The sequence below is a fragment of the Branchiostoma lanceolatum genome, chromosome 13, assembly GCF_035083965.1.
Source record: "Branchiostoma lanceolatum isolate klBraLanc5 chromosome 13, klBraLanc5.hap2, whole genome shotgun sequence".
NCBI lineage: Eukaryota > Metazoa > Chordata > Leptocardii > Amphioxiformes > Branchiostomatidae > Branchiostoma > Branchiostoma lanceolatum.
In genome coordinates this window covers 16,443,562-16,458,087 of record NC_089734.1, presented here as the reverse complement: position 1 = coordinate 16,458,087, position 14,526 = coordinate 16,443,562, and the positions used below count along the sequence as shown (strand labels likewise).

Below are 14,526 nucleotides of genomic sequence, written 5' to 3'. Positions count from 1 at the left end.
TATTCCATGTGGTCCTGAGTGCCTTATAGCTTACAATTTGTCAACAAGGTACTTTTGCACTGTTATTTCAAGGACAACTGTCCGGGAACCCATAACCCTGATCAACTGGATATGGATGGCGATGGGAAAGGGACGTCTGTGACGAGGACATCGACGGTGATGAAGTCTTAAACGACCAGGTAACCACCATTTCACAATGACTAGTTTTCCATGCAAATTGGTTGGCCAATGAGCAAAATGACCAATCTTAAGAGTTTCCTTACTAACACTACAAATCGTCCCATCTAATAGGATAGTATCTGATGTGAATGTTGACTAATTGCCTCCGTATTAAAGAGTAGCTGTAATTGTAGTGGCATTTGTAAACATTGCGCTCACACTCTAACACGTTTCTATTAATCCAGGACAACTGCCCCTTGAACGCGAACCCTGACCAGATCGACTCGGACGGTGATGGAATTGGCAGCATGTGTGACAACTGTGTCTCCACTCCCAACCATGACCAGGCCAACAGTGACGACACTGAGGCTGGGGATGCCTGTGAGAGAGCATTGGAACAGGTCATAGGTGAGTCGATATTTTGACCTATACTAGATTGGCCAAAGAAGGAGATGGATATTTCTTTAGATGAAGCTAACTCTTCCATATGTCATATTCACTTGATTGCAGCAAAGAAGAAACAAAATCATACCCAGGATCACTGCACGAGGAAAACATAATGTTTTGAATAACCTGTACCCCTGATACAGTTTTACATTGCACATACAATGAATACGCCAAAAATAATTACTCAAGCAACTGGATAAGATTTTGAAACAGTCACTGTTTCAAAATCTTATCCAGTTGCTTGAGAAATTATTTTTGGCGTATCTTATTACCTGGATGTCTAACCTTCATCAACATACAATAAATACTCAGCCTATAAAATAATGATTTATGCTTGGATAAACCATAAAACTAAATGTCATACTAGTATTGTATATTCAAATGCAGGGTCTTCGTTTCTTGTTGTAAACTTAAAATGTACTGAGCTAATTTTTTTTTTCTGGGAGCAATTTTGCGAATATAAAATAATAGTATCTAATATCCCAGCGAGGTTTACTACGTCGACAACGCGTTACGATCGGGACATAGCAGAAAAAAAAAAACAGACCAGAGCTACAATACTTTTTGTTTCTTTTCTACCACAGCTAAACTGTGCGAGGGTCTGCCTGACGGAGACTTCCGTCCCCACCCGTACGACTGCTCCATGTTTGTGCAGTGTCACCAGGCGGGGCATGATGCGGTCTTGAAATGTCCTTCGGGCACCCGCTGGAGCCAGGACATACTTACCTGTGCTAGTTCAGATGTGGTCACTTGCAACTGAAGAAGGTGGGTAAAATACAAACCCTAGTGCTGAGATAACCTGTAAAACGTGTTTGAGAAAGGAATGTCGGTGAGTTATCGTCTGTCGCATTAAAACAATATTGATATGAACTGACTCCCTACAAATAGAATATTCATTTTATAACGTTGCAACATCTGGAAACTATCAATATTTCTCTCATCACTAGTTATCAATATTTTCAAATCTACTTTACTTATTAATTTATTTCAACAGCAGAGCAATGCTTCGTATCTATAGTTGTTTCCATGTATTCTTATCTGATATAACGACGAAAAATATGTTTTTTTCTGTTCTGCCTGTTACAGACGCATCCAACGACACGGTCGGACGAACCAAAACGGACACACGAGAAAATCGCTGCTTTGCTCATTTCTCAGCATTAGTACAACGAGGCAACGCTACAAAGGCAACCACAAGAAACTGCAGCTGCCCGCTTGCTTGTTTTCCCCTGAAATGCAAATAAAGACTTTCGCTTGAAACTATCAACTTCGTCTCAGTTCTTTCATTGTTGTTTTCACTTTTGATGACTCTGGTTCTTAGCGTTTTATAGAGCTTACAAACAACACATCTTGTTTGCACTTAGGATTGACTTGCAAAAGGAGTGGTAGGGTTAAAGGTAATTGGTTCTTAGGCCTAACTGATTCAATTGTATGAAAAAAAATATCAAGAAGCTCCATCCAGACCTTCTTGAGTTATGCTCAGTTCACACACACACACACACACACACGTACACACACGTACACACACAAACACACACACACACACACACACACACACAAACACATTTACCCTCCTCACCTCACCTAGTCCCTTAACCTCCGTGTCATGGGGGGGGGGCAAAGTAGCAAAGAAAATGGACATATGTCTCCAGGCTTGTCTGTTTCTTGCAGATATACATAAATGGATACATATATACATACATACAAACGATGCCCAAAATATAACCTTCTCGGCGAAGGTAATGGCAACCTCTGAGCACCTGAAACCTCAACGTGGTGTTCATTGTGAAATCTAAGAGAACAAATGATCAAACACATAGAACATGGTATGCCAAGCAATCAAATACCATATCTTTTGCTGTTTAAAATCACATTCTTTGACATTGGAATTTCAAAGCATACCTTTTAGGTTACTTGCACGGAAACGGGATATGTCTGTATATCACGACACACACCTTACGCAGATGTAATAGTAATTAATTCAGTACGGCTCGTCGAATGGTTGTATCCTAACGCACCCTCTTGAATTTGGGTTGGGGTTTTGTGCGCGTGAGAAATTTGCGCGTGAAAAACTTACGCGTGAAAATTTTCCGCGTGAAAAAATTAAGTTCAAGAAATGTGTCAGAAAATGTACACTACAGAATTCTCAGTCAGAAAAATGTTACCCCATGTTACCAGATGAAAAATTGTATCATGGGATCACATTTTCTTGTCTAAGAAAATTATACATGTACTACACATTTTCTGTCATATTTTAAGAAATTTATTTTTTCACGCGCAAATTCTTCACGCGCAAAATTTCACGCACAAATTTTTCACGCGCAGAAAACCCGTTCCCTTGAATTTGATATGTAGTGATAGGCAGCTGGTGGTCAGTATCCTTGGTAGTGTGCTTAATTCCCTAGGGGTAAGTTTACGACGACATCAGCACGTTTTACGATGGAAAGAGATGCATTTTGTCATTAATATCTATTTTCCGATATTTCTTTTCTAATTAATCAATGGTTTCCACACAAGGAATTCAGCGTGAAGGTTTCTTCTTCAAATGCTTAACTCGACAGGTACCTGTCTAATGAGTCATAGAATAGGTCTGAAATATATTTGTTGTTGCAAATATGTTACGTTTAAGTAATGCTTTACGATTACATAAAACACAAGACATATACAGTGAAAGCTGGTTGGTTTTGGCGCACATGGTACAATTACACAATTTAAGAATCACACTTAAGGTCAGCAAAAAAAAAACTCTCAAAAAAAATTACAAGGTTTCTTCCGGGGTATCGTATTTGTTTGGATTGTAGTCATTCAGATTCTAATCTTTGCTACAGTCCATCTGGATATGTTTGGAGGTCGGAGGTCTGGATTCAAACTTTATTGTGAAAAAAGAAGATGTTTCAGGAAAAGAAGGCTTGGAACAAAATAGAGATGTCCCTGTGCAATAGCATTTGTTGCTTTTTTTTTCGAGGATCTCAGAGCAAGGAGGTTTAAAATTAGAGGAAGCACCACACGTCGGATATTACATATCAGGGTGCCAACTTTGGTAGCGGTAGGCATGTCAAACCTCCGCGTTTCCGCATTAGAACGCGGCGGCGCGCGAGGCAGTAAATGTTTTTACAAAAATCTTAAAAATCATCCGTATGCATTATGCCACTGAAAATCGTTGTCAAGAATCAATGGATGATTTGCTATCATGCTATTATGTTTTTAGTTGAAAATATCAATCGAACAAGGAGCTAAAAATCATTTAAGTTGGAGATGCAGGCGAAATCGCCCCGTTTTGACGCCGCGAACGCGGCACGCGATTTTGAGGCCCGCCCGGCGGAAGTCCCATTTTCAACTCAAAAGCCACAAGCCGATGTAGCACGCAGAACTCTGGGAATGGTTTCAGATGAAAGGGCAGAGATCAAGGTTCACGCCAGTGGTGGGACAAAGTGTGTACGTCATTCTCGTCGGGAGTTATGGGCGAAATAGCAGAAACCTCCGGGCGTAAGTGGATATTTTCGCTATTTTTCTTGAACTTAGCAATTTTGCCCCTATACTGTCACAAATATAGATATATTGTGGTCATCATGGTGTGGTTTTTGTTACTATTTAGGCGAATTTGGCTTGTGGGTTTAGCGATACATTTTGAGAGTTTTTTTCGACAGCCCGAAAAGTGACGTACGCTGTGTGCGCATACGTGACGGGGTAGGGGGGCGTGAGATCGCGCACTTTGTATATGCTCGAAATTGAACTTATCATCATAAATCCTGCGCTAATTAACCGTAGAATGGTCATATATTTTATGCTGAATGTAATATACCTTTCATATCCGATGATATGGCATACTTTCGACGCAACAAACAAATTTCCACTGTCGTAATTATGTTGTGTATATACACTAGCGTTACGATCATACAGTCCGAATTTGTCACACAGTTGTATGATCTTCATTCAGATCGGTCCTTTTTTTATTTTCCAGTGGATACAAAGGTGGCATATCCGGTACAGTTGTGCAGAGAACGTGGGCTGCCTTCAAGCAAACTTGAACAAGTTGAAGATTACACAAACATCAGATCAAGTGTTTGGTGACGAAAATTCAATTTCCTAATTCAAATTTTCAAGGGGAGAAGCTACTTCAGGAGAAAAACTTGAACACTAAATTAATTACTGATACTGTACTAGTCAGAAAGTAAGTTGTAAGTCTGCTGTACTGTAGGTAACTTATTATATGTACCAATCAGAGATCTTATTAGAATGGGTAACATAGGTATTGATATTTATAATAGCACCATACTATTATCATTCTGATTGATCATGATGTTAATTACCATATTTAACTAATTAAGCATTGGAATATTAATTAACAAAGTATATACATTGTTAGGAACCTGTTTCAGCAAGCTTACAACATCAGTGAGTTCATGTAGCAGCCAATATCAGTGTACATCATTAACAATGTATGCCTTTTACTATATATGGCTCATTAGTTTATTGCCAATTAACACCTTCATATAGATCTATTATTGTTCCTGTTGTAAAAATTCCTGTACTTAAGTCAACATGTAATGTAGGTTAACAGTTGAAAGTTGTTTTAGGGAATAGGTAGTACAAATAAGGATAAGTAAAACAACTGATTGTGCATGTGTATTTGAGGATCAGTTCAGTTCATCCTGTTGAGGAAAATTACCCTCATTTGCATATCTTGCAATTAGCCAAGACTGCAAAAATACATTATTCTCATAATGATCTGTTCAACAACAAGATAGTCAGAACATCTAGTTCCTTCTTCAGTTTTCAGCATGTTTAGAAATGTATGTTAATTGATTGGCACTATTGTGGATGAATAAATTAGTTAGGGTTAATAAGGGCTAATTAAGATAAGATACTGAATATAGGTCAAAAATAAAACATGACAGTCTGTCCAGTTTTATTATCTTTAAATGCTGAAAATCTGAACAATATTGGTCAAAGTGTTTGAGAGTTACAATAAAAAGTATGTAAATAACTGTGGACTTGTGGTAATTTCAGGTGCCATGTTGAGGTCAATCATTCCCATAGGGCCAATAGATAAGTGTCTTCTAATGAAAACGTCCAACTTTTCAACTTTGAAAAATTCTGAAAAATTTCAACATTGTCCGATTTTGACAGGATAAAAAGCATATTAAGCGGAAGAATCTGATCTGTACTTTGGCAACAATTTCAGCAAGTTATATCCTACCAAAAAATATGGTGTGACATACCTAGTAGCGGTGCTTTACCGAGTTATTGTCTAGCGCTGCGAATCTTTCACCCAGATTAGACGATTTAACACTACATACCATAGCTATATTGAAATGTAAGAAAAACGTACCGCAACAAAGATTTAGTAGTAATGCAATTTTAGATGTCTCTTATAGTGAATTGATGAAATAGCTTTGAAATTCGATGTTATCCATCTTTTCAATCTATCCCATTTCCTGACAAGTTAATTTTTTGCATTTAATGATATATACATGACACCCTAGGAACAAGAAATCAGCAAGAAATTCTGGGTGATCCCGGCCTGTTGCCATGTTTGGCAGTTAACTGACATAACTGCTCATAGCAATTTGAATTTCGGTAAATATCCGCCTTCTAATTTCCAGTTTATTCCTGTAAATTTATGCATTGGGATACCTGTAGAAGAGGGGGGGGGGTCAAATTGTGAAATATCCTTTTAGACTGGGTTCACTTGGCAACAATTCACTTTTGTGCAGAACTTATTTTTGTAATGGAGTGCCTAGGACATTTGATAACAGGGGTAGGATTTTCCTTTTTAACCGGCCAAAATAGATGTACGGATGCATGCCATCCATAGAATAAAGTTACTATGATATTCAAAGCCCTGTGGGATCACATAAGTTTGTTACAGCTGTACAAATATACAGCTATGCTTAGTCAATTGTACTTCTGCAATACTCTACTCAACAAGCCGAGAAACGTATGGTGGTACGGTTTATGATTATTAGGGGTGTACAAGAAACAAAATGTTTCGCGGACTGCTACTACTCGTCCTGAGCGGGATAACAGTCGCACAGTTTCCTGTCTCAGGTGATCAAGAACACCTGGTGTCCAGCATCTCAGGTACAACACACCTGCACACTATGTTAACCTGTCAGACCACTGAAAGTACATTTTAAAACTATGGCTAACATATGGTTTATGTTCAAATATCTGACACGTTTTGAAAGTACTTTACATTTGGCTTGAAGTTGGCCTTAGTAGTTGTAGAATGATGATTTAAATAGGTTTGACAATTTGAATATACTTTTTTGTTAACGTACCATTTTAAAATATTTCTTTGTCAGTGGAAAAGCACGAAGCAAGGGATTTCAGTAGTGTGTGCATTCTTGATAACTTTATTACTTATGTATTATACTCATGTATTGCTACTTATGTATACTGCCTGGAAAAAGAAAACTCAAAGTGGAAATTCATTCAGAAAAGCTGTCTTCCTACAGGTAGCTTATAAAGTTAATATATGTATTTGTATTTCATTTTTTTCTCTGTTACGCATATCCACGTTGTGTTCCATTGTTTACATGCAAAACAGCCTTTAGGGCATGGATATCAAATAGCGTTGTTGTTGTTGTGCTTTATCATAAGACATCTTGATGGAAGTATTTCTACGATATTTTACTGTTTTCAAGACTACCTTGAAGAATCGAAGATCTGTTACAAATGTGATGACGAGGTGTCCACTCTGAAGGAGGTCATTGCTAACCAGTCCCAGATCCTCGCTCAGCAGTCCGGACTCATCTCAACTCTTCAGAGTCGCCTGGACAGTGTTGTCGCAAGGGTGGACTGTGCCGAACAATTCATGGGTATGGGAAACTTTTATTGCGACATTGTTGGTACATTTCTTAACATAATGATAATGTCATTTTGATAATGTAATTTTAATTATATATAACTTAATGTTATGTTCTTTATATACATACATTTACACACACGCAAACACACACACGTGCTCGCACACAAATACACACACACACACTTTTCTTTTAATACAGTACCTTGCATTTGTTATAAACAATGCCTAGTGATACAATCGTTCTTGTATTTTTTAACTCCACTTGACGCTTCTGTGTTTTATCATAACCGTAGTGATATACGTTCATACTGTTACAAATACAGTCTTAGCATAAAGTAAAGTCTTTCTTTATCTCAGTCTTTACACAAATTTATCTCCAGCGCTCACCTCGTCAGCCTTAGTAGACGGTCTAAAAGGGAGTTTTATAAGTCTTTAAGTTGGGCAGTGTTACTTTTGCTATGCCTGCAACTGTCATCATTCCTGGTTTATCTGTACAGTTCCAGCACAGCTATAATAACTGACTTACACAACGCCTGTTCATGACTGTCTGTTTACAGGCATCTTTGCTTATGGAGAATTCTTTGAGGGCTGGTTTGCATAATCATTGTACTCTATCTCGTGTCTGATTCATCAGGGGTCCTCTCTGGACTGTCCGAGGGTGAAACGATATGCAGCGATGTCGGGATGTGGTACAGCAGCCCCGGTGAGTTGTATGTGCTCGGGCTTTGTGTTTCCACAATCGCCGGGGCAAAAGTTTTTCTACAAGACCTAACATGTTTATGGTACTACGAATATAGGTCTATTTATAGTCTGTAAGGATACATGTAAGGGTGCAGGTCCGATGTGTAAATATACTGTATACACAGCTGTTGGTATGATGAGTGCCACACGGCTATGCATATACGATATTTGTGTTAAACCTGCTTGGGTTGGGGATATTTGAACAGTGCCAGAAATCAATTCATAATATGACCATGGTAACGAAGAGATATTTTGCTTTCTCGACTTCAATTTACTTCTAAAAATGTATTGACTGTTCAACAAAATCACTATGTCAGCTGAGTATGTGAAATTGATGCAAGTCGATGCTTGGCATTCATTCAAGACCACACCATCGACAATTTGCTATGCATGACCACCCCCCCCCCCCCTTGTCACTTGCGCTCCCATAGTCTGGCGTTACTTAGTTATTTCAGAAATAAAAGCTAATATTTACTGCCTCCGTCCTTGCAACAAAACTACATCATGGCATTAAAGGACAAGTCCCACTAGGTGTCCTGTTCACGGTCTTGTTTTTTCTATGTGTTCCTTTAAAGCATACGGGACTATTGACGAGTACGGACGTGTGTGGGAGAAGTTCTGGTGGTGGAAGGCCGGTTCAAGCTGGTCAACATCAATCATCGATGTGCTTCAAGAAAGGTATCAGAAGAGCAACATTCCAACGTAATATTTTCGAAGAGAAACAACATTTTTGGGGGGATTATTTTGTGAAAAACAACAACTAATCACAGGAAGATTCCGAGTAAGCTCGACTGAGTGAGTGAGTTAGTGAGTGAGTGAGTGCGTGAGTGAGTGAGCTTGAAATAAGACTTAATGTTTGGCCAATTAAGATACTGATTTAGATTTTGGGCCCCATGAAGCTTCTTTTGCAACTGAAGTGAAACTGCAGCTGTCTAGTTGCGAGCCTCATCGTATCATGGTTAAAGGTGGTATGTAACATTGGTTTATGCATTTTTTGAGGGAGATGGCTGCAAAATAAATAAAACACAAACCAAAGTCTTTAGAAAAGTGACGGATGGTTTCGAGTGATATTCTTTAACCATTCCAGCTACGGGACATGTGACCCAGGTAGTGACTACTGTATGGGAAGGTTGCCCAGCTGGCTACAGGAGGACGGAATTGAGCTGCTGGCCAAGGACAGCCGCGGGAACGTGTACAAGTGGGAGTTCGACTCCAACAACCCCACCGCTCACGCCGCCTGGCTGGCATTCTACGGTCATCAGGAGACCCCTAGCGGGCTGATCAAGAACAACATGGCATGGATGCCGTCTGTAGGTTCCTAACGGTCTTTGCTAATCTTCTTTTTATATGCGTATTGGCCGTGTACTATAATTCCTTAGACCAAATATGTATGTATCGGCCAATACCATATGCAAGTGTGCGGGCTTATTTATCGATACAAGTAAGGATGCTGTTCTTGAACCAATACAATATCCAAGCAGATCTATCAGGTGCAATGACAGTATCAAAAGGGCAAAAGCATTTTGGCCACCGGTAATGTTGCTTTTGCCCTTTGGATTCGGACTGTCATTGACACCAATAGATCTGCTTTGAGATTGGACTTAATAACTATCAGCCTTTCAATCTCTTGGTTAAGGACTCCGCCCTGTATACCCCCCGAGACCCTCCCCCCCCAAAAAAAAAACAGACATGGAAACATGTCTCTATAGGCAAGAAAAAGACAAAGAAAACGACCCATATATACATAGCAATACTTGATGCCGATACATGTAGGTTCTTGCTGGTACCGGCCCAGTGCGAACCCAAGACAGCTTCATGTACCGCACAGAGAACGGAGTCAAGTCCCTCCTGTTGGACGACGATAACTGCGACTGCTACTCGTCACTGAATATCGGTCACGGCATGTGTTTCGCCGGCCATCTTTCTGCTCACTCGTAAGTCTCCACAGTGCCATGTACATACCTTGGTTTCCGAACCCCTTGTACAATACCTAGCTTTACCTTTTAAAAATTATGTTGATCTCAGAGAAATATCTTCAGGAGCATTTGTACAATATTTACGTTTCCGGCACAAGCATGAGCTTTCTTTATTTCAGGATCTTTTGGTTATGCATCCAGATAGAAATATTTGATGTAGTATCGTTCCATATTGATTAGAAGGAAGAAGCTGACTAAAACGCTGGAGCCAACGTTTCTGCTCCACTGAAGAGATAAAGTGTATGCTATGTTGTGGTAGAATACCTTCACTGTCAGCCTTGCTTTACTGATATCGGGTCCAAAACATTTTCTTTTAATTTTACTTTTTGTCTTCATTTAAAATCGTCGCTATCTACTTATCTTGCCAGGCAAAGTGGTCAGTACGGAGTGGACGCCCTACACGACCCATCCTGTAATGGATCCGGACCAGTGCCCTCTATCGGCCTGGAGCTGTACTTCAACAGGTAAAACTATACTGTTACACTCTTCCGCCTCTCTAGAGTACAGAAATAAAAGACGTACATGATGATAACAAATAAAATATGTGTATTAATACGTCACGTAGAGGTAATGCCTGGCATAATTTTCTAATTGCACAAGTTCCTTGTAGTATCAATATGCCACTTTCTTTTATCTAATGCTTATATAAATCCCTGCCTTTTTTTCTTTTCACCCTGCATGGTTTCATTTACATTTTGGTCAGATTTTAACATCTTTGTAATGCTAATTTTGTATGTTTGATTTGCAATCGATAAACTATTAATGGAAGAGTAATTTACCAGAATTTTCCCGCCTTAACTTTAACGAATCTACGTCGACAAAAATGTGCAATTATACGAAAACATATAGACAGAGCATGATACAAATATATCATGATACGGACTTTATTTATGACATATTTTTCATTTTGTCTTCCGTCCGATCTTTAGGACCTAGAGTTACCACCGGCGCAACAATTATGATGAAGCAGCTACCTGGCGAATTTTAAACCGTCATCTGGTTTAAACATACTGTACTTAATAAACAATAATTGCGAGAATGCACGTTTACACTAGATGTGATTGTGATTAACATCGGAATCCAAAAGTAGATAAATGGTATGCAGAGGAGAAAATCTTTATTTCGTAAAGGAGTTATATTCATATAACCGTACGAAAGCACCTTATATTTCCAGGGAAGGAAATGTGCCGTTGAATTTATCTCTTCAGTCCGCATCGGTTGAAACAATACGACAAATCGATTGAATTAAAACCCATTCTTCTGGGTTTACACTGAAAGCACTAATGGTTGATTGTGAATTGATGAAGAGAATACGATTATCACTCGGCGCAAAAAAGTTTGGAAACTTAACTTTGGTGGATCATATCTCCGTTGCTTCTTAATTGATTTCAATGATTTACATATCATTGAAATGCTTGTTTGATGCTGTTTCCCATGATACCAAACTCTTTATGGTTTTTAAATTAATGGAACGATCGTCAGACCTGCTAATGCGAGCGGGTCACATAAAAAAGTGCCCAGATTACCCGACGCACAATTCTGTATTTTTTTTCTTCTGCTGGTAGCACGTGGCTTGCGTACGAGAGAAATTTGAAACTTGAATCAACAAAACACAGTAATATAAAAAAAACCAAAGTTAGTCTTCATCCAAGCTACAAAAAATTGCGTCTAGGAGCCTCAGTTATGATGAAGGTGGCTTAATACTGAGTACACAAGCCATGTGCTGTCACCACAGCCCGGCACATCCTCCTCGTTATTGTATCCAGTTTTGCTATGCATTATCCCACAAGGAGTCGTCTCAGACTGCCAGTTCTCATTGTTCTGTTGATCATTCTTGCATGCACAGTTCGCCCAAACTAATCAGTGATCACAGAATATGAGAAGTGTTCAATTGTGTTAACATATCGGCTGCAGGAAGGCAATTCTCTATTTTCCTGCACCTTCGTGGAGGTGGTCTGAAATGACTCTCATTCTGTATGGACATGCACTATTATCTTGCAGAATGGCACTCAGTCTCATATTGCAGAGATAAGAATCTAGGAAATTTGACAGGATTGAGGAAGGTGTCTTAGAGCAAGGAGGTTTAAATAGGAAGGAGAGAGTTCGCCTATTAACACCCACCGCGGCCTTTTGTCCTGCCCCAATAAATCCCGCTGAGTCGCATTGTCCGGCAGCCCCGGCGGCGCCGCTTTGGTGTCGGCCTGAGCCGCTAATTTTCCCGCCAGTTCCGATGCAAATGAGCCTAAAATGACGTCACGGCTGGCGAAAATCGCCGAGCTGAGGCGGACATGCCTGCAGTTTCCGAGGATTGCCTTATTTGGGGTGCGTACTAGAGCTGCGCAGTAGCCAGCAATGGCGGCCGGTTGAACTGGCGAATGTTTTGATACGTGAAACTCTGTTGTGCGACGAAAAATGGGCGAGTTACAGCATTTTTTTCTGTGTTGCAAGGCTCGAAGCGAACATTTTAGAACAGAAACATACCCTCAAATGTTGTCGTTTTGTAGAAGTTATGTGATTTATTCTGGATATGCCGATATTTGCTTTAGATGGTTGACGATGTGAAATTTCAATTTGTCAAACTTTCACAATCGGCATCGGGGCCATTTTTGTGGCATCGGGCCTACAATTCTAGGCTTCAACTGTGTTTTGTGCCTCTCTGCTGGCGAAGGAGGATCGATGAGGTACTGATATATGTGTGTAGAATCGGTAGAATCATGGTAGAATGTATCGAATTTTGTTCTCACAGCTGCCGAAAAGAAACGAGATATATGCCCTTATACCTAGGATCTTTGTCACAGAATCTGTACAAAAACACTGACATATTACATGCAGAATTTAGCAGACGTATTAGTTCAGCGCTTTATTTGACCATGTAGTTTGTAGGGTAGATGTTGTTACAAAGATTAACCTTGTTTCAAGGCTGTTGAAATAAAAATGGCCACAGGCTGTAACGTTGGTTGCAGCGCTTGAATTTCCTCCGATCGTCTTCTCCGCTATCTACTAGTACTTTTTCCCGATCCTCTCACTGATTTCTAAAAAGATTAATTCCTCAAAATAGCTAGAATTGAACTTACGACTGTCTCTCCACTAAAACTGTTAATCCCCGGGGCGCTCCAATTTGCAACTAAACAATGGAACCGATAGCTGGCGTGCCGCGCTGGCCCATTGAAATCAGGGCAATTGACAAGTTTATGTCAATTACAGTTTTGACGCTTGCGGCCCACCGAGGACAAAAGGCAGTAATTTTAAACTCTCTCCTTCCTATTTAAACCTCCTTGCTTAGAGGTTGCTTAAGATGATTAGCCTGTTTTTTCCTCTGGGAATTTGTACTGCCCCGTACCATGACATTGACTCCAACAAACAGTGTCAGTCTATCTGTGCAACAGTCAGCATTGGGTTCTCCTCGCCGCCCCAACACTTTCATTTACCCTTCCACGGTCGAAATAAATCTACTCTCATCTGTAGCTCTGAACATAACATTCCTCTAACACGTTCCATTCGTGATGCGGAGGACACCACCACAAATGGGTTTGGCGCTGAGTGTTTGGCACTAGCATGGACATTTTTTCTACAACCCATTCGCGTAAGCAGGCCTGGTGCTCGCTCCATGAGATCGCAATTATAATGAGTTGGGTATCATTGGAAAGAAAATTACGCAGGCTTTCTAACAACATACAATGCATTGAAATTGATTAAACAAACAACGGAAATATGATCAACCAAAGTAAAGTTTCCAAACTTTTGTGCCAAGGTTATTTACTTTATAATTAGATGTCGTAACTGAATAAGAAGTGTTCCATTTCTGTACATACATGTCTTTGACAACTGCCTGAGCTGCAGAATACAGTGGATCATTATCATATCTCTGACATAGGCCTTTTGTTTGAAAGTCAGACGCATGAGACACAAAGTGATGTGAGCATTCAAGTATTATACTTCAACAATCAACTAGTTGGACAAGCTTTTCGACCGGTGTTTGAAATCACCGATGACACCATCCCACAAAATAGACGTGTGATGTCATTGGTTACTTCGCAGGCGCAGCAATCGTGACGTATAAAAAAATAACTGGCTGACAACCAATAGGGGGACAACGTTGTCAGTAGTAAAAGTTTAGGGCGTCTAACAGGTGTCTTTCTATATCAAGTTTTCTCTCTAAGACGGCTTCAGTCATGGCTGGAGCTTGCATACGTCCAGACTGTAGTGTCTGACATTGTTTTTCCCGCCATCCAGACCACTTGTCCGGTGCTTACCTAGTTACAACACGCCTGTTTCAGAACGCGAATTTTCGAACATTTAGTTTTCTGGGAACGAGACGAAATCTAGTGGTACGAGAGCGGCGTTGCTAACGGCAACGTGAAGATGGCCGTCTAGCGGCACCTCGGAAAA

General features: G+C 39.9%; 1 protein-coding gene and 1 long non-coding RNA gene across 2 annotated transcripts; both read left to right on the top strand.

Moving 5' to 3' along the window:
• The first annotated feature begins 3,885 nt into the window (after positions 1–3,885).
• Positions 3,886–5,594, top strand: LOC136447549 (uncharacterized). The gene is made up of 2 exons (XR_010757751.1): positions 3,886–4,092; positions 4,568–5,594. It is a non-coding gene; the product is annotated as an uncharacterized lncRNA (long non-coding RNA).
• Positions 5,595–6,506: 912 nt separating this feature from the next.
• On the top strand, positions 6,507–11,160 carry LOC136447523 (uncharacterized). Its single transcript, XM_066446531.1, has 8 exons — positions 6,507–6,690; positions 7,257–7,430; positions 8,055–8,123; positions 8,737–8,839; positions 9,249–9,471; positions 9,935–10,095; positions 10,506–10,601; positions 11,067–11,160. Exons 1-8 carry the CDS (start codon positions 6,594–6,596, stop codon positions 11,071–11,073), a joined length of 930 nt encoding a protein of 309 aa, XP_066302628.1. The 5' UTR covers positions 6,507–6,593; the 3' UTR covers positions 11,074–11,160.
• Positions 11,161–14,526: the final 3,366 nt, after the last annotated feature.